Source organism: Haliotis cracherodii, unplaced genomic scaffold (assembly GCF_022045235.1).
Source record: "Haliotis cracherodii isolate W230 unplaced genomic scaffold, xgHalCrac1.p SCAF_1, whole genome shotgun sequence".
Lineage (NCBI taxonomy): Eukaryota > Metazoa > Mollusca > Gastropoda > Lepetellida > Haliotidae > Haliotis > Haliotis cracherodii.
Window position 1 is genome coordinate 17,457,026 of NW_027266264.1, and position 20,575 is coordinate 17,477,600.

A 20,575-nucleotide genomic window follows, 5' to 3' on the forward strand; every position below is an offset into this window, starting at 1 on the left:
ACACCGCGTGCAGTGGGCGTGCCGTTCCAAAAGTCGGAAGTGACGTCAAACAACCTATCCCGTGATTTGATTGGCTAGTGAATCACAAACCCGCGAAAGATAAGAATTTTCGACCCGAATAATCAGCTGATGGCTGACAGCTATCCCGAACAAAAGCAGGTAAATCTAGAGCGTTAGATTTTTAGGTCACCTGCCGCCTTACCTATCATTACTTCAAAACTGAAAGTATGTCTCAAATATATTTTCCATATACCTTTTGAAATACTTTTTAAAAATATACGCGCAATAATTAATGGTGAATGAATTTGTAGCCGTTTGACCTAGAAATATATCCGAATATTTTAATAGCACAACCGCAGGTGCAACCTAATTCTACTATCGAACAAGTGTTAAAACCATTAAAAACATATGACATTACTCAATATTATATTATTACCTCTACAAGTACCTATTAACATGACAGATGCGGCTACCCATTGTGGGTTGTAAATGTGTTTACATATCACGTACCTAAATATATATGAGTATATCATTTATGTCCGTGGTTTGTTTTTAGAAAACATCAGCCTTTGAACATGATCAAACAATAATGTCATTATTTTAGAAAAGGTATATCTGCACTTAAAACATGAATGATGTCTACACTAAACTTTCTCCTTTTCCATACATAAAGTGAGATTAAAATGTAACTTTTAATTAACGTTTACATGGACGATCGTTTCTATATTATACAAATTAACCGCAGTTCTATTACTGTGTGTGATTCAGATCTGATATACTAAACCGAAGGTCATGGAAGCCGTCCTCAAATATGACATGCTGTTTGTGACGAGAATAATGAAAGTGTCAATTTCAATAATATATATAATGAAGACTTTACACCCCAGAGAAAACGTTTTAGGCACACAACTCCACTGTATATTGTCGGGTGGAATTTGTTATACACTAATGGTAATGGATTTTTAGTTTCATTGCGAAATGGGTTACTTAAAAATTATAGGATATATTGAAAGGTGTTTTTTTCTGAAACAAACATTCCGCCAGTATAAATTTGCTCATCTTATGACACTTAAAAAATAGATATTCATGTAAATTGATTGTTTTAATATTTGTGTCAGCTTTGCTGACAATATCACACTGGGTGCACGCCAGTAATGCATATAAATAGCAAACTACATCAACTGCAATAAGATATCCAAAAGACAAATAATGTTGATGCGGGATGAGATAGATGAAGGTAGATTAACCTTGTGGACGTGTTGACACGTAGGTTGCTGTCTGAGGACCTTGTGTGTTATTGGATGAGCTGAGACTTTGACCTATTTGATTTTTACATATTTAACTATTTTATCTTAAAATCATTTTTCAATTTCGTTGTCAATTCCAGTTTCTCTCTCTTTGAATCACTACAATACTGAAATTGATGGTGAATTTCTGTATTTCTATTACCGTCCATCATTTAGCAAACAGTTGAAACATGAACTCTTCAGATTATAATGTCGACCGAGACAAAGAACATTTCTAAAGCACATATACCTAGCACAGGCAGGTAGGTAATACAAAAAAATCCTAATCAACTTAATGACGCTAATTGATATAAGCTCAATAAGGGGTAGAGTTAATCCCCCTTAGAAAATACAGAACAGCCTGTGACGAGTTGGCAATGGTTATCATCACACTTAGCCTTAAAGCGCAATTTGTTTCATAGATACCGAGAATCCAACGAAGCTAGCGTAAAATGCACTTTACTGCACACGTTTGTTTAACACCAATAAATAGTACTTCATTTGAAACCAGTCACGTGGGCAAGTTTTTGCATCATATGATACTAAAGCATAATTCCTTCGTAGAGCTTTGCTTTTTTGTTTGTTGTTTTACGCCATACCCAGCGATAGTCCAGTTATATGTCCGGACCAGACAAACAAGTGATTGGTATGAGCTAGATAAAAGTTTATTCCCAACTTCTTTATCTGAAAATTTGTGACAAATGAAAAAATAGAGCGACAGGGCTCTGAAGCTCATCCGAATTATGACGAAATAATAGTGGCCATGTTTTGAATCGGATCGGAATTCCGTGAGCACATTTTGGAGACACCTTTCATTCACATAAACTGTCACCTCCATAGATTTGCAGATTTAGAGGAGTTGTTAAAATAGACCCACAAGGCTTTGTAGCTCACCTGACTTAATACTAATTGATACTGACTATTTGATGGCACCTTATTTGCAACATCGTTTAGGACAAGTATGTGTGTAAATAGTGATCTCTCTATGGTCATTATATTCACACAACGTCTAAGCCCTGTGCCCAATGCATATAGTGGTTCTCAAAAATAGATATTACAAACCTTTTTTTTAAATAAAATTTGATTTGTTAAATATCTTTAAGTTAAACAACAACACACAAAAATCTCAATGATATGAATAAGAAGTCATCATAACAAGAAGCACGCATGCCTCATCATTCAAGCAGTATCAGTGTGTGTGTGTGTGTGTGTGTGTGTGTGTGTGTGTGTGTGTGTGTGTGTGTGTGTGTGTGTGTGTGTGTGTGTGGAGGGTGTGTGTGTGGGGTGGGGGGGGGGGGGGTGGGGGGGGGGGGGGTGGGGGGGGGGGGGGGTGGTTAAACGCCGTACTCAGTAATATTCCAGCAATATGACAGCGGCCTGCAAATAATCGAGTCTGTAATACGATGACATATATCAACCAAGTCAGCGAGCCTGACCATCCGTTCCCGTTCACGGAATCAGAGGAGAAGATATATATAAGAGTATACTAAATTGGCTAAGCTCTTTCAACTGCGAAGGTCAGTGTTGAGATTTCCATTGTGATGTGCTTTTTAAGCATTCCATCACAGGAAAGAGACCCTTCTTTGAAGTGATGTAGGCCCCTAGCCTTTGCCTCGACGGCCGAAGCAATGGGTTTTTTTGGCAATTGAGAGGTCACGGACACACAAGTTACATTAGTTAAAACGCTGACATACAGTCCGGGGACAGTTTCACCCTGCTTGAACTGGTTTACTTTCTATACTATTTAACGATATAGGCATGTGAAACTTGTGGACCCCCATACCGACAACCTCTCCCAGTGTTGCTCGAACCGTTTCTTTTCGAAGTCAAGTTTGATTTCCATGGCAACCCTGTGCGAAAACCTACTTCTTGCCATTGCGCCGCAAATAGAGGATATTATATGTGTGTTCATGTCATACTATGTTTACGACACGAGTGTCTCAATACCGGAATTTTGGCATAGCATGACATGAATACGAATATAAAGTTCTATTTATTACCGAAGAAGATTTTACCAGCAAGTCGCAACAGCAGCGGAACCACAATTTGTCGAATGACGTCAACAATCCTCAGCTATGACGTCGTTTCTAGTGTGACGTCATTCCGACCTTACGTTACAATAAGATTCGGATGACGGAAACTATACACTGTTTCGCGTGACGTGAAATGACCCTTGGGCGCATAAGAATTTTATGAACCCCGATATGTTTGCCCTCGTAGGTAATAATATGAGATATGATACCGTTTTTTACTTTTTATGAACAATGGTGCTATTAACGGTGCTACAGTTAATTATCATGACTTGGCAGCGCAGATTTGGCGTGAGTGTTGTTCCTTTGGTATTTTGTAACTACATATCCTGCTTCAGCTACCCCCTCGATTCACTCATGGTGACGCAGTGCCCTTTTCGAGTGAAGATTGGTTTGGTTGGTTGGTTGTTTAACGCCGCACTCAGCATTATTCCAGCTATATGACGGCGGTCTGTAAATAATCGAGTCTGGACCAGACAATCCAGTGATTAATATCATGAGCATCGATACACGCAATTGGGATTGATGACATGCATAAACCAAGTCAGCGAGCCTGACCAGCCGATCCCGTTAGTCGCCTTTTACAACAAACATAGTCACCTTTTACGGCAAGCATGGGTTGGTTAAGACCTATTCTACCCCGGAATCTTCACGGGTCTTCGAGTGAAGAGGAAACAAGATATCGAATGTATAAAAATGCTTTATTATATAAATATCAAGTATGTACAAAAATAGTGGTTGGTTTATTACCAAGACATTACAAATGCCACGTAAACACAGGAACTAAGGCTTCACAGTCATTGTGTTCAACAGAAAGTTGAGACAGTATTGACAGCTTGGAAGAGCTGTTAGTCCAATCGAGTGTATTTTGATGGGTAATTAGTGCAAACTGCATCAACAATCTTTCAACCACATCCGTATTAATATGCTCAAAATTACAATAATTTAGTATGTACTCCATTTCTGGACTCATTTTATTTAAAAAACCCACATTTTGTCGTATTTATAGGAGCAATAACTGTTACGATGTCTTTGCAGTATACGCCTAATACAAGACTGTCCTGCATGTGTGATTACGTATCGTGACATCAGTCAGTGATATTACCGCATGGCGATCTGGGCGTTTTAACACTAGGCGCATGAACGAGACACAAATTGCATGCTGAGATCTAACAGCCAAACACAGTTTGAACCGAAACTATCGATGCTTCCCGATACTTCAAAGGCAGTTTATCATGATGTTTTTTTTTATGTTGTAGCTCATCCAAATTAAATTCACTAGACCAGTGGATGATCATCACCTGATTGACCAAACACGGTTGAATCATGAGGCACCAGTAGTTCTGATCAATTTGCTCAATAACATCAACACATCGGTGTACATTCAACACTAGGATGCGGGGCATCACGTCCAGACTTGACAGCTGGATGTAGCCAATAACGTATTTTTGGTTTGATTTGTTGTTTAACGCCGCACTCAGCAATATTCCAGGTAAATGACGGCGGTCTGTAAATAATCGAGTCTGGACCAGACAATCCAGTGATTAAAATCATCAGCATCGATCTACGCAGTTGGCATACAATGACGTATCTGTTAAGCAACCGAGGATACATTCTGATAACCCCTTTCCACCTTTTTATATCAAAAGATATCGGATGTGGATTTTATTGTTAATGTCACACAGTGTCGGTGATCGGTAAGATATAGGCATAACCATAACCTCTTTGAACAACATAACTTACTCATGTGGCGATATGTTTTCAAGAAATATAACACCACTACCAAAAGCAAGTTTTCAAAAGTCTGTTTCCATGCTTGAAGTGGGACATATTACGAGAGTGTTGGTGAGCGATTGCTGACATGTTGGAATTCACATATAGAACGAATTTAGGCATCACGCGCGAAAACACCATCCAGCCGTAAGACACAAAACAATAAGTAAGGATACAATATATGGATGAACAATTTCATAATTACAATTAGGAGCGACGCTTCGGTGGAGGTTCCAACACCGATATCAAGCAAGTGTTGACGGTGTTAGAACCTCCACAGAAACGTCGCGCCTAACTGTAATAAAGAAATTGTAAACCATATATGGCATCCTTACTTAGTACTCCAAGTTTTTAATGCCTCTCAAAGAAGTCACCAAACAATAATTGTTTCAGAATCTCCGAAATAATCACACATTTAATCACAAAGGCTTTGAAATTTTGAGTCTCAGCAATGAGAAGAGTATTGAAAAATTGTGATGTTCGTAACCTCACACAGGGCTCATGTTCAGAATGTATTGAATACTCTTGGAATACTATGGGGGCTTACTGGCGATCTCCATCGTAAACTTCATCAAATTCAATTCCCTTTTGGCAACAATTTGAATAAAAACATATATTTTATTTAAATAAAATCCATAAGTGTACCATTACATGTAATATACATGTTTTGTATAGCATTTGTATTTCTGATTTTGTTTTCTGTCTTACAGTCAAGTAGAGAAGTCATTGGCATCGTAAGTTTACACTGGTTTCTTGTGATGAACTATCTTCGAGACAACCGAGCCTGAGATCACGGTGCATACCAGAATAACAGCTGGCGTGGTATCACATTGAATGACGTCACATGGTGTGTTGTATCGTGAATATCGGACCAGTAGAGTGTGACGTGGTATCACAGTAAATGACGTCACAGTAGTGTTTGACGTGATATCACATTGAACAGTTTTTGTCGGACTTGGCCCCACAGTGAAGATGTCCCAGTGGCGAGTGACGTGGCATCACAACGTCATTGAGGTCTGGCATAGTATCACAGAAGTGAATAGCATCAAAGTGTGGTCTGGCTTAGTAGCACTGGGCATAGTGTCACAATGTCACAGGGAATAGCATCACGAGCGTATGGCGTTGTATCAGTGTATAGCGTCACAGAAATGGCCGTCATGGTATGTTCACAACAGTGTCCGACATACTAGTAATAGTACATACTTATCACAGTACTGCTTTTTGGATATCAACATCAATCCTCGTATGCTTCGACATAATTCTATAGCTATTACGTCACCCGACACAAACAGTAGTTTCAGTGACAGACATATTCACCCTTGTCACGTGCTACAACGCCTTCCTGACTGGACTCACTGAAGTCTTCAAATGCGCAGTATGTCACTGTAAATGTCATTCATTCGGTGGTAACTACCTTGTCCTATAGTGTCATTTTGAAAAGAGCATTTCCTTTGGAAGCGGCCTCGGCTTGGAAAATTTCTGTGACCTTGACCTTCCTTCGGCGGAAGACGTTGTGGAAGCTATGGATGGCAACTGACTGGAAGCCGAGTTTGGCCGTGGGCTTGGGTTCAGCTGGAACAAAAATACACACGAACATATTAACCAGTCGTTCTGTGCTGCTCTTTAAATTTGATGTATTTTAATGAGAAACTACTTTTCTCCATGAGGTCAGAGATGTACTGAGTCTTATATTTGTTTTTGTTGGGAATAAAAATTATTTCGTCAACATCTTCAGCTTGTTTAACCTCAGTTCTGATTCATGGATGCGAGAGGCACTAAATGGTGCACGTAGGCCAATATTGTATGCGAATGGGATTTATTTATCTCATTACATCGATATCTCTGTGACTACCGAGAACTTTACAAAGGCTTTGCAATAAAATCCTTCATTTAAAGGCTATTGATTATATTTTAATTATTCTTCATTTAGTCGATACCAATGGCTTTTACGTTTTATTGTCAATATAACCCCATAGTGCTGAGTTAGAATTTTGTCGTATCATGAAGTTTGAATTTTGACTAAAAGGAAATAAGTTTGTAACTCGAATATCTTTAACACAATCAAATTAAATACATGTGAATACAAATTGGTGTAACAAAACACGAACTTGATCTTAATTTAGAACGTTCCCCCACAAAATGCACGTATTGAGGAGTTAGTCACAAATAATCATTCACTTTCGGTATTGATAGTTTTCACTGGGTATTTATAATATTTTTACACGCTTGGGTCCAGACTAATTGGTATTTTCCCCCAAATTATGTGAACACAATGCTGTTGAAATTTTGTTCCAGATGACTCCTACTTTATATCTCTTTGTGTGCTGCCCCTAGTGTGCAACATGTCGCATACACTCACAACAGTGTTATACATGTCTTATTAGACGTAGAGCCTTTTGTATGCATTATTCACTGTATTAGTTGTTGCATACGCGATGCATTGGATCAGTAAATAAATATGCGTAAAGAAACATAGGTACGCTCTTTGAAAAAAATAAATTGAGTAATTACGCACAGTGTTGTTCTACTATTCTGTTTTATTCATATTTTAATCCGAATTTGTACGCAAGCAACTTAAATTATTTGGATAATGGTCATATATTTTGGGTATATACAAATTATCTGGAGCTCTGCAAATATATATTCATCTTCCCGAGGCAAGCGTATCCACTGGCCTATATCAAAGCCTACTTTCGACCTTTGCCACATCAAGGCCATTTTTCTTGGCTCTAAACTGGTGCCACCTCGCGTAGATCACGAGTTGTGCCCCTTGTAATGAAAACGCGATATCCAATCAGATCGCTGTTCTTATCTCGTACAGCTTCACTAACCATGCATAGGCGACGACCTAGTCGACCAGATAACGAAAACATTCGCGATTTCATCCCTGACACAAAAACATAGGCAATCGTTGGGGTTTTGAAAGATGAAAAAGGCATATTCGGGTCAACAAAGACAGACAGGGGTAAATCACTTTCGTACGAAAGTGTACAGTCGTGGATGTTGATTTTGTAAGATGATATATAAAAGCCAGATAATACTGGTAAGGTGGAGGTTGTGTCAGACCACTTATTAGGGTATAGGATTCCTATATTCCGATATACCATATAAGATTGAAGACACCATAATAAAGCAAAAATAATAATAATAAAAATTATAATTCACAATTACAAAACAATAATAACACTTTTACAGTATACTGCTATCAATGGACTCACGTGAATGACCAAGCACCTAGGGCTTACCTCCTCGTAGTACGTTTGTATGGTACTGGAGAAGTGGGGTTTGCCTGTGGGGACTGCGGTGTTTCTGTGGTTCCGAGAGCCGGGTTTTGTGTACCCGTTTACCAACACTGGCTGGCCAAGTCCATTTTGAATCACAGACCCTGACTGACCATGGCTGAGGTTGCTTTGGCTTCGATTGAGAGATTTGTTAGGTTGAGGTGACTGTCCTGCCCCGGACTTAGCGCTCCTCGGATCCACAATGACCGGCTGTTGCGTGGTAAACACACGGTTGAAGTTGGAGTCCCTATTGCTGAGCTCCAGGCGGTAACGCTGTATTTCCCGGCGTAGTCGCTCCAGCTCCTCGTTGTGGTTCTATAAAACAAACACAGTACTACAGGAGTGAGTTGAGAAGTCCTGTACCACTCAATCATGACGGAAATCCTGAAGACCTGGGCTAGAATAGGTCTTCAGCAACCCATGCTTGCCGTAAAAGGCGACTATATATGTTTGTCGCAAGAGGCGACTAACAGGATCGGCTGGTCAGGCTCGCTGACTTGGTTGATGCATGTCATCGTATCCCAGTTGCGTGGATCGATGCTGATTATGCCAATCATTGGGTTGTCTGCTCCAGACTCGATTATTTACAGACCGCCATCACATAGCTGGAATATTGCTGAGTGCGGCGTTAAACAACAAACAAACAATCATGACGGAACGACCCCTTCAACGAAGAAGGCGTTCCGGATAAAACCATCCACGGGTAGTGAGTAAAGCATACATAGAAATGATTTGATCACGGTGTGGTCTTCCCCTTCAGCAACCGAAGGTAGGTCTTGTCCTTCAAGTTCTTTTTACTGAGACACAGATTTATGATAATGTTTCTCAAACATAAAAAAATCTTCATATGCAGTTGATAAGAGTGGGGTTGCTTATGGTGTAACGCCACTTGTAATAGAATATCAGATATATCGCGGCCTGTCTGCTTGGAAAACCCAAGGGTATAGTGTTGACAGTCATAACTTGGGCGAAACTCGGATTCGACACCAACTATCAGCAGATCCTGGTTCCACGAATTGAGGCGCCTTACATCACGATATAATAACAGAGTATGAGTAGTAATACATTGAGACAATATTTGGATATAGTTTTGAGAACGGGAACGTAATCAGTGACATAATTGAATATATACCCTTAAAACTGGCTACAATCAGCGTTTCATCTGTCGGCAGTGGTTACTTACTGTATATGACGGCGCACTGCGGGGCATCTTGTTTACTTGACTAGCCACAGTTTCTGTGACGCGTCTGTTGAAGTCTCGCTTCAGATTTTTCAACTCAGTCTCCAATACCTTGACCTTGGCCAACAACTGATCCTTCACCCTATGACTCTCTTCCAACAGTTCATGCATGTGAGTCAACTCAGTCTCCAACTTCTCATTGCTCTTCTCGAAATCTCTGACAGCCGAGTTTGTCTCCTTCTCCGAATCCTTCATTCCCTTTTCAAGAAGTGCCACTTGTTTGCGCAACCGTTCAATCTCTCGGTCTCGCTTTGCTATCTCGTCTGATTTTAAGTTAAGTTGTTCTGCGACTCCATGGCGTAGCTGCTCAATGTCCTTCTGGGCGTTGATGAGAAGGTCCCGGATGTTCTGGCACTCCTTCCTCTCGTCGACCAAGAGTTGCTCGCTGTCCGCCAGCCTCCTGGCGAGTTCCGCCTCCCGCAGTATGTACTCCTGTTTCATCACCTCTCGCATCTTCTCGCCCTCGTCCCCAGCCCGGGATCGCATGTCTTCCAAATCTGACTGCAGGGTCGACAACCTTTTCCCGGCGTCTTCTAGGATGTTCTGGATCTCCAACTCATATGCTTCCTTCACAGCATCAATTTCAACCTGAAGATAACCATAGAACATTAGACTTAAATATACAGTTATCATTTCGCAAACAAAGTTGTCTTACTGGCTAACTACGCGTTCATATTATAATAAGCCTGTGTGTTACTCTGTTCTAAGACAAGGTTGCTGTTTATAGAATAGTTTTACGCCGTGTATAGCAAGATTCCAGGGACCAGGGAGAGAACACCAAGACTTCACACAATGGGCGAATAGACTGGAAATGGAACATACGCTTTAACCATTAGGGTACCTTATTGCGCCCTGATGAACTTTTCAAGAAAGCCGACGGAACACATACACACAGACAGAAACGTAGTGATATTCTCCACCTTTCTTAACAAACTATCGACTAAAATCTATGTCTACCCGATGTATAGATATCTTTACATTTTTTTCGTTACATTGTTACCTCCTTTTCATGATTGCGCGTGAAGAGCATGTGCACGACCTGCGTCAGCTCCGCCACCTTCTTTGACATCCGGAACTCAAAGCTCCTCCTCTGCTTCTCCATGTTGTCCTCTTCGTCTGTCACAACACCGGGGCCGTTATTCCGTCGTCAAACAACAACATGCCCTTCTCCGCGACACTCCTGCACCTTCTTCAGTGATCTTCAGCCGAACTCCATAACTGAGACTGCTGTAAATGAAGGAGCGAGTTAGATTGGTGAGCAAACTGACAAGACGCTGTCATTGAAAGCGCCGTGACCTCAGGTCTGGATCTCATCCTTCCAGGATATAATTGAATAAAGTCCTATACATGACTGACTGCACTGTTCGTGAACAGAGTGACTGACTTCTAGAACGATTAATGTGACGTTTTCGGTAAACCATGCCGCTCCATAAGACGATTAGTTGGACGTATCGACTGTGCATCCTAATCTTATATTTTCTTGATCCTGTATTTTGTGAAGTGAATTGCATTACACGGTGCAACTGGTTTCACTGGGGACACTTTAATCCCTCTTGCTAGTAATAGAGATTATAGTTAATCCTCTGGGATTGGCACGTTCAATTGCTTACTGGAAATAAATCGACAGTGATATCCCATAATGTTCTTATGCGTTGTAGCTACAGCAGGCCGAGTGCCGGGAATTGATGTGCACGTTAATCAAGAAAACCTATATAGTTTATATGGCCAGGTAGATTTTAAGAATAAATGTTCTCTGTGTACAACCCCATCTGCTTTTGAGAAATATACATTGTGTCTAAACAATTTAATTAGAAATTCGTGTACATTTTCAAAAGAAATAAAGTAAAAATCGTTTCATATTATTTTTTTCATGCTTTAAAAAGTCCTTTCAGAAAATGTATGGGCCTATACACTTTGCTAGCTATTTTTAAGAATGATAAGTCACTTATTAAATAATGTTATATCATCGTTAGGTACCATATATCAGTAACATTTGCCAATATATTTACATGTATGTTGATTTGTTAGGAGGCGACAACCTCAGTGCACTAGGATAACGACGTTGGTGCATGAGCAAAGAGTGTTTTTCAGGCTATACAGCTACATGAGGCGATTATCTGGTATGCTAATTTGATGACTGTCCTTTTCGAAGTCCTTTGAAAAAATGGCTCGTGAACATGGAACAATGTGGTTGGGGTAAGATGACACACCAGGGCAACCAGGCTTTACCTGCTGTAGGAAGGCGTGTATCGTGGCGCTGTCTGTATCATGTTATCTTCTAAGATATGAAAACAAGACACACAATAGATATATTGTTGACAGGACACTACCCCTATACCACTCACTCATACATGTTAACTGACATGTTATCATTGTTCAATCATGGCTGTACCTATACTACTCAAAAGAAGTTAGGGACCACCAGATTCTTTCATTTCATCATAGTTAAGCTATCATGCCATGTAATATGACAGAATCGGGTGATCCTTGACTTCTTTTGAGTAGTATATATATATATCTGGTTTACATGTCCTGCAGGGGTCACGGACACTGTCGGTGAGTGAGTTGGTTTTAAAGGCTGGTTGCACATGCTGGTGAAAGGGTATGGTGCAGACCAAATATCAAAATCGGGATGAATATTGGATTCGAAGCCACTCACTCAATTCAGGAAACATGTCTTATTCCATATATTTCTTGCTCTAGGTTCCTGTTTAAGTGTCTCAATAAGCGGCTTGTCTGCTACCCCAGTGATAAAATAATAATAATGCCAGTCTTATCTCGATCACAAAGAAACTGCGGAACAGATCAGCTAATAAAACCTGCGATGACTACACCTTAGCAACCGTTACTTCCATTTACAAGCGGTGACAATCTTCGGCATAAATTCAAGAATCGTGAGTACAACGTAGAGCCATGTGGTTGCTCAAAATATTGAATTGAATACCCCGTTTCCGTGTCGCCAGAGAATGTCTCAATAGTCTCTCTAGTAACGGGCCTGTCCATGGCGTGTTGTATGGCGAGACCGCTGACACGGAACACGAGGGGCGACTGTTCAATATATTAAATATAATGCATAACTGTAGATACCGGGGATCAAATTGTCAGTATCTGTAAGGGGATTTATTACCAATAAAGATCATAGATCAAGAAACGTTTACACGTCCGACAGATCACCGATATTTGGGTAATGTTAATTGGAGCAGCACTACAACAACTTGGGGCAGCACTACAACAAAAGCACCACCGTTTATGTTGGCGTTGTCGCATAAACGCCAATAGTTAAAGTCTAAAAAGTTATGGGTACATGTATAACAAAATCTCCTTTTTTCAGAAAGGCGTACGATGTTCCGCTTTAAACTAACCTTTATAACATACACACACACACACATGTGGTGTGTGTGTGTGTGTGTGTGTACCGTATTATATAGGTCCTTGCACATCACGTCAAGAATATCCAGAACCAGTATAAATATTAAGCATTCTGCTCAACACCATCTTATGGTGGTATCGTCTAAATATATGCTGAACTATATAGGTATAACAAAGTTTATAGCATACACAAGGCGAAAAGGAGTTATAACTCCACTGTGGTATGTTGTAAATATATTACCTTGAACTCTGGCCACTGACATTGGGAATCAGCTATCCCCCCACACATCGTCAACACCTACATCCAAGCTGGATCGTTGTCAAACAAGTTCGACAGTATACTGTTTACAGCCCGTAAGAAACTAGTCCATGGCGTAGGGATAAGCGTATTACTGGAGTCCGGAGTCGCGAATTAATCTACTTAGGGCTGACATTATTTTTGTTCAGTCATGTATTCCCGTTTGCCGTGCCCTACACCGGGGTATGCTGGAGCTGGGGGATTATAGTGTTGTCGTCAGTCTACAGGTGGGTAGGGGCGGGGGTTATCTCCCATACAATATCTGATCAATATTGGTTTTGGAGCGAGTAATGTGTTTGACAACGTGTCCGTCACCTTTCTTGTTACTGTCACAAGGGGCAAGACGGGTGTACGGGGCGCGACATTGTACGTACAACTACAGCGCTGGCTATGTGACATTACAGGAATGCACACAGAGACGTCATAAAACCCCTCGTTCTCTGTATGTCTATACAAGTTCAAACATGCCGAATACAAACAACGGCGAGACTTAACTTTGACAATGGGGAATAGTTAACTTAATTTCACATCCAACGGGACATAGTTGATGAAGAAGACTGTAAGACGATGGCAGTCTCCCAAACCCTAGACAATATAATATAAAAGGAATCAAACTCAAGTCTAGAATTACTCAGCAATTCTAAATTGCCTCAGCTCTGAAAGTAAGCATTGTTCTTGGCTAAATTTAAATGTTACTGTTTATTTTAAGGAGATATATATACGTGAGATAACTTTTTTACCGAGATTAAATGTTAGTCTATGACGCTGCCTGTATGACGATATATATTTAGGTAAGACCCTTGAAGATCTACGGTAGAATAGGTCTTCGGCAAACCCATGCTTGCCCCGAAAGGTGACTATGCTTGTCAAACGGGATCGGGTGGTCAGGCTCGCTGACTGGGTTGATGCATGCCATCGTATCCCAGTTGCGTGAATCGATGCTGATTATGCCAATCATTGGGTTGTCTGCTCCAGACTCGATTATTTACAGACCGCCGTCACATAGCTGGACTATTGCTCAGTGCGGCGTTAAACAACAAACAAACAAACAATCATGAAAGGACGATCCCTTTCAACGATGAAGGCGTTCCGGATAAAACCATCCACGAGTAGTGAGTAAAGGATACATAGAAATGATTTGACCACGGTGTGGTCTTCCCCTTCAGCAACCGAAGGTAGATCTAGTCTTTCAAGTTCTTTTTACTGCCACACAGATGTATGATAATGTTTCTCAAACATAAAAATTGCTTCATATGCAGTTGATAAGAGTGGAGTTACTTATGGTTTAACGTCACTTGTTACAGAATATCAGATTTATCAGATAAAACAATCTTATACTTTCATTTCATTTGTTATATTTTCAACTTCTTTATTATGAGGAACACAACGTTTCGGAGTATATGCTTACTCCTATATCAGGTGAATGAAGGAGTAAGCATATACTCCGACACGTTGTGTTCCTCATAATAAAGAAGTTGACATCCTTAAATCCTCTTCCTTATGTGCATCACTTCTAAAAGCCTTTCAAAGACTGTTATATTTTCGTTTACCTTTTGTGATGTCCGTTACATACACGAGAGAGATAGAATGTATAAAGACACCAACATCACATCTTGTAAGTCAGAGGAATCCAACCTGTTGCTCACGTTAGAAGGTACCAACCCTCTTTTTGCACGTCTGACAGCGAGCCTCGTTAAGCGTTATTCCGGATGTCGCAGAGCAGATGTTTATCTGGTATGCGGATGCCAATATTTCAATATTGAAATATGTTTCTTCTTTTTCTTTTTGCAAAACGACAAATAGTTAGACTATGAGCACGCATGGTCATGCATTCTATGTGAAAATCCCATCTAAATGTCCCAAGAAAAATTAAGCCGGATGCCTATATAGCAGTTTGGGATTTGGAACACTCCATCCCCCAAAACCACCCCCACCCCACTCCCTACAACACAGACAGACAGGATTGATAATGGCACGTGGCCTAATTGACTCTCTTGATCGGAAAATAAAAGCAATCCCTCTTCCAAAGACTGTTCGGTATGCCCGGTACGAATACGTCCATATGATAGTGTATTTAAAAACACATATCATCTTTGAAAAAAGAAAACAGATCACGCTCCATTTACTCTACAGGGCCTCTCAATTCGCAATGGCCATAACTCTCTTTCACACTGTTAAGTGACAGATCCACCGTAAAACATGTGTCCCTTGTCGAGCTGCACACCTGTCGCGGTAACGCGCTACCTGTTCCAAGCACCTGTTGCTACTGTGACCCGGGTCACCGCTTGACCTCGATGACTTTAGACATAATCCTCACCTTTCGCCTCTCACCTGTCGGGAGTGATGATCAAGATGAATGCAACCGGACCCGTTTGAAAAGAACAGGTGGAGTTTAAGAAAAGTCTGCTTCCTATGGAATCACCTTTTGTCGCTGTACATATATTTACCGTGACCGCGATTAAGGAAACCACAACGCTTTGCTCGCGTCAAATTGCTTTATTTGCATTTAGATGCGTGTATGTACATGGTAGCACAGTTTGTCGCTGTACGAGGACGGGCTAAAGAGGATATAGGTTTCATTTCCGTTATCCACAAAGGCCTCCACATGAATGTGATATCCAAGGCTAACACAAAGACCCCCAACGAAATAAGATCGTCCTCAAGCCTGCAGTTTGGGAAGCCGGGTATGATTATACCACCTCAAATAACTCGTAGGTGGTAAACAACACAGTGAGTATGGGGCGAGGAAGTTATGCGTTAACAGGCATAGCTCGAGGAGGATTCCCGGTGAGATTCAAAAGCATATTCTGCTTACACTGACTCAATACCTGAATATACTCTAACGTTCATTTCAACAATTGTTTATGCAAAACGTTAATCCATACCTATCTAAACATTATAAAACATTATTAAAACAATGTAAATGTGTTTCAAAAAGCGTCTATGATGCATATCAATAATTATTGACCAAAGTACTGAGACGATGTCTAGACTATAGACTCGGGTTGACGATCAAGCTGTGGACCACATCTATTTCCCTCCTTAAACGTTCAAGTCTGACCGGGGCGGTCGGGTAGCCTAGTGGTTAAAGCGTTCGCTCGTCACGCCGAAGAACCGGGTTCGAATCCCGTCATGGGTGCAATGTGTGAAGCCCATTTCTGGTGTCCCCCGCCGTGATATTACTGGAATATTGCTAAAAGAGGCGTAAAACCAAACTCACTCACTCACTCAAGCCTGACCGACGTGCATTCACCAACGATATCTATACAAGGCATCATAAGAACTATGCTCTGGTTGGTTCAGTGAATGGTTAATATTGGACCTTCTGATGGGCCAAAACAGATCGTTATTGTTTCAGCGATTGGATGTGTTCTAGTGTTATATAGCAACTCAGACTCACATATAGGAATTGGTGCTGTCCGTCCGTCACGTTTAGTTTCCGGAGCATGACTGGGAAGTCGTTCTATAGTTTATAATGAAACTTTGCTTTTGTATAAATCGCACATTGAACTGGTGACTTTTGGTGTTTTTGGTCAAATCAACTGTGACAGGTACCGGCTGTAAACGACCCGTGAAGATCCGGGGTAGAATAGGTCTTCAGCAACCTGCTGTAAAAGGTGACTATGTTTGTCGTAAAAGGCGACTTACGGGATCGGATGGTCAGGCTCGCTGACTTGGTTGATGCATGTCATCAATCCCAATTGCGTGGATCGATGCTTATGGTGTCAATCACTGGATTGTTTGGTCCAGACTCGACTATTTACAGACCGCCGTCATATAGCTTGAATATTGCTGAGTGCGGCGTTAAACAACAAACCAACCAACCGGCTGTAAACGGGACTAAGGTATGCGGTGGAAGAGCTGAGGCATGAGGTACAGTATACGGTTACTTGATTTTCACTTATTTTCTTCGATTTTTATAGGAGTATATACAGCCTAAGGGTGACTAGGTTAAACTGTTAGATTGTTATAGAGTCTACGAGCGATTTGAGTTAACATACAATAAAGTGCATTTTAATGACTGAATCATAGCTGGGATTACCAATTGGCCCGTTTACAAGGTCTTCCTACACCATAACTTATGGTCAACCTATTGTCTTCTGCCCATGCGCAGCCAATAGTAAATCACTAAGTGACAATGTATACAACACCCAAGTTTGTGTTTGTTTGTCTGTTGCTTAATGCCGCAATGCCGCACTCAGCAATATTCCAGCTATATGACGGCGGTTTGCAAATAATCAAGTCTGGACCAGACTGTCCAGTGATTGACATCATGGGCATCGATCTACGCATGTTGGATACGATGACATGCATCAACCAAGTCAACGAGCCTGACCACCCTTTCCCGTTAGTCGTCTCTTACGACAAGCATGGGTTGCTGAAGACCACTTCTAACCCGGGTCTTCACAGGTTCACTATATGTATAACACAGTGTGAACATTGCCCACCTTTGCATTACTATATATCTAGATTTGACTATGGGTAACATGTGACATGTTTTGTATCAACTGATTACATCTATATAGAGGCGGTTGGGTAGCCTAGTCGTTGAGCGTTCGCTCGTCACACCGCAGCCCGGGTTCGATTCTTAACATGAGTGTAATGTGTGAATCCCATTTCTGGTGCATGTCACGCCGTGATATTTCTGGAATGTTGGTAAAAGAGGCGTTAAGCCAAACTCACTCACTCACTACATCTATATAGGAACAAGGCGTGATGATGACGAGGTATATTTTACACATGCATCGTGACATCTGCCACAGTATCGGTACAGTCCAGTAAAAGCAGGTCACACGGGTGAATACCCATGTGTTCGTCGTGTATATATATGCAGTAGTTTCACAGACGTACCTCTAAACGTTATCCAGGGATAACGATTCGCACCGTCTCGTTTATTTGTATGCAGTAGTGATGGGTTTTGTCGTTGTATTAAAGATGTTCAAATGTTGGTTGGGAAATCTACTTGTATAGATAGATAGTGAGTGAGTGATTTTAACCCGCATTTAGAAAGCAACAGACCTGCTATAATAATTTATGGCAGTGGCGCCACCAGAAACGGACTTTAAACATTTAACTCGTGTGGGGTATCGACCCGACTCTAAGGCGAGACGAACTGACACTTAAACCACCAGGCTATCCCGCCGCACCTCAAAAGCAAGGAATTTTGAGAACAAATACAACATACACGAATGTTAATTATACAGACTTAGATCATCCGTACAACAGTACGCTTACACATCATGTGTAAATAAAAGTGTCACATTCTAAATCCATGGGGCAGTGAATAGCACAACATATTCTAATGGGGTAATAGTGCGATAAAATCGAATTTAGAAATCGAATGGCTTTGTTCTGAACTTCAGTCTTACCTTCGCATGCGGGTTATCTGATCTCCAAATGAAGCTTCAGGCTTTTCACGATATTACAGAAACTCACGACGGTTAGTGTGTAGCATGTGCATGATTCATTATGTCGCGATGGGCGCAATGTTCAGAAGCCAGTCAGGGCAATCTTACCGGGTGTGTGGAGACGAATGTGTCACAGCTAGGCGACATAGAACTTGTCGTGTCTACTCTCTTCTGTCCCCCGGCACCAGACGATCTATGTGTCGTCTGCCCTGGAGGCAGGCGATCTGTGTCGTCTGCTGTTCCACCACGTTGGGACGACCAAGGCTGTCAAAGTTCTGTAGTCCAACACCTTTACTCTGTCTGGGAGTGATTTGGTAAACAAATTAATCAATACATCTGGATTTGATTGGGTCGTCTGCCCTGTCCGTGTTTACCTTTTCTGAACAACGTAATGTGACATGATCCAACTTCCCACAGATAAAATCACAGGTAGCTAGCTGTGCTATAATTGGTGAAGCCGGTAAAATTGTCCATAGGCTGGTGACGCGCGTTAACATAACCTATTGAAAGAGTACAGCACTCCGAGAGTAGCCGGTAAACACAACTAAATACCCTTGCTAAACGACATGTACAAATCCCATTCTAGCCTCCACATAATGCCGCGGCCTTCTACCGTCTTGACGGTAGCTTAGCGTTCTACTGACTGGAAGCAAACATTACTATAACGTGTGCACCGACCGAGTATTTCATATCTAGCATGCCGTTATTGTTTATAGGGGGTATACTGGGTCACCGCTCATGTTCGTTCACTATATTTAACTATATCAAACTTAGTCGCAATCGATCAAACCAATAAAGTGTTTTAATATTGATCTAAACAAAACAGTTCCGTCGTGGTGTTGTTTGGGCTTTCAATAAAGCTTTCTTTGAAGCAATAATGTAACAAACGGCAGCAAGGGTAGGAGACTGATATTGTTTCGCTGACAGGCAAAGTGAATGGGAAAATGGCAATCAATAACACGATTGCTATCGAGACACTTTCAGGGAGTAAAGTGATTACGTTGAGTGACATTGAAAGCTATATAATCACGTCGACACAGGTTGTCAAATATCATGATGATAAAAAACAGTGTCAATACTGAGTGATAAATATAAAGATATATTGTCAAATACTGTTTTCAAAGTCCCAGTGGTTCAACAGGCATTTGCGTCATCTGTGGTGGTATACGGTGTTCTTTGATCTTTTAAACTGTTCTTGAAATCAAAAGAAATAAACAAAAGATAAAATAAGTTCAGGATACTCTTTTTGCAATTTATTTAAAGTCCACATTACCCACAGAAATAACAAATGAAATAAACAAAGAAGAAAATAAACATCTTCCCGAGGCAAGAGCGTTATCTGACTATTAAAGTCCAGTTTCCACCCTTGCCGATCTAGGCTGGACTTCCGGAGTTACATTTTGGTTGGACTAACGAGTCTATGCATAGTCCAATCAAATTTGCGTAACGAACTATACACCCGGTTTGTAAACATATACCAAATTTCAAATCAAGCTATCAAACGACAATATAATATGATTGTGGCAACAATTTGATTTTCATTGGCAACAGGTCAGAATCTCTTGCACAGTTTACGGTTTCATCACCGCCAAACATGCCAAGTCCCAGCAAGATGGTTCTGGTGGTTTCAGAGGGGAAGGTTTACCCTCAACCACGACATGCTGACTTGACAGAAACTTAATATATCCGTAATTATTGGCTTTAGTGCATCGGGAAGTAATAGCCAACGTCATTTTGTCACCTTTTATTCAGATTCTCATAGTTATTCCATCAAAAATAAACCCGCGAAGATCCGGGTCAGAATAGGTCTTCAGCAACCCATGCTTGCCGTAAAAGACGACTGACGGGAAAGGGTGGTCAGCCTCGTTGACTTGGTTGATGCATGTCATC

At 41.0% G+C, this 20,575-nt stretch overlaps 1 protein-coding gene across 4 annotated transcripts; it reads right to left on the reverse strand.

Moving 5' to 3' along the window:
* Positions 1-5,456: 5,456 nt before the first annotated feature.
* Positions 5,457-18,932, reverse strand: LOC139461150 (protein FAM184A-like). 4 transcript variants are annotated; one of them, XM_071242712.1, is made up of 5 exons: positions 18,794-18,932; positions 10,611-10,837; positions 9,554-10,198; positions 8,335-8,685; positions 5,457-6,661 (listed from the first exon to the last, which is right to left on the reverse strand). In XM_071242712.1, the coding sequence occupies exons 2-5, from the start codon at positions 10,710-10,712 to the stop codon at positions 6,518-6,520; spliced, it is 1,242 nt and encodes a 413-aa protein (XP_071098813.1). In that variant the 5' UTR covers positions 10,713-10,837; positions 18,794-18,932; the 3' UTR covers positions 5,457-6,517. The 4 variants fall into 4 exon arrangements, with proteins under 4 accessions (XP_071098813.1, XP_071098830.1, XP_071098821.1 ...); XM_071242729.1 differs by lacking the exon at positions 18,794-18,932 and adding an exon at positions 18,647-18,713 and having other exon boundaries at positions 10,611-10,834; XM_071242720.1 differs by lacking the exon at positions 18,794-18,932 and adding an exon at positions 18,647-18,673.
* Positions 18,933-20,575: the final 1,643 nt, after the last annotated feature.

What these genes read in the sequence shown, in the direction of transcription:
- LOC139461150 (XM_071242712.1), bottom strand. Translation starts at nt 10,712, where the DNA reads ATGGAGAAGCAGAGGAGGAGCTTTGAGTTCCGGATGTCAAAGAAGGTG. An exon ending in CGCGCAATCATGAAAAGGAG is followed by an intron (nt 10,199 to 10,610) that starts GTAACAATGTAA and finishes GGTTATCTTCAG; the next exon opens with GTTGAAATTGATGCTGTGAA. An exon ending in TACAAACGTACTACGAGGAG is followed by an intron (nt 6,662 to 8,334) that starts GTAAGCCCTAGG and finishes TTTTTGTTCCAG; the next exon opens with CTGAACCCAAGCCCACGGCC.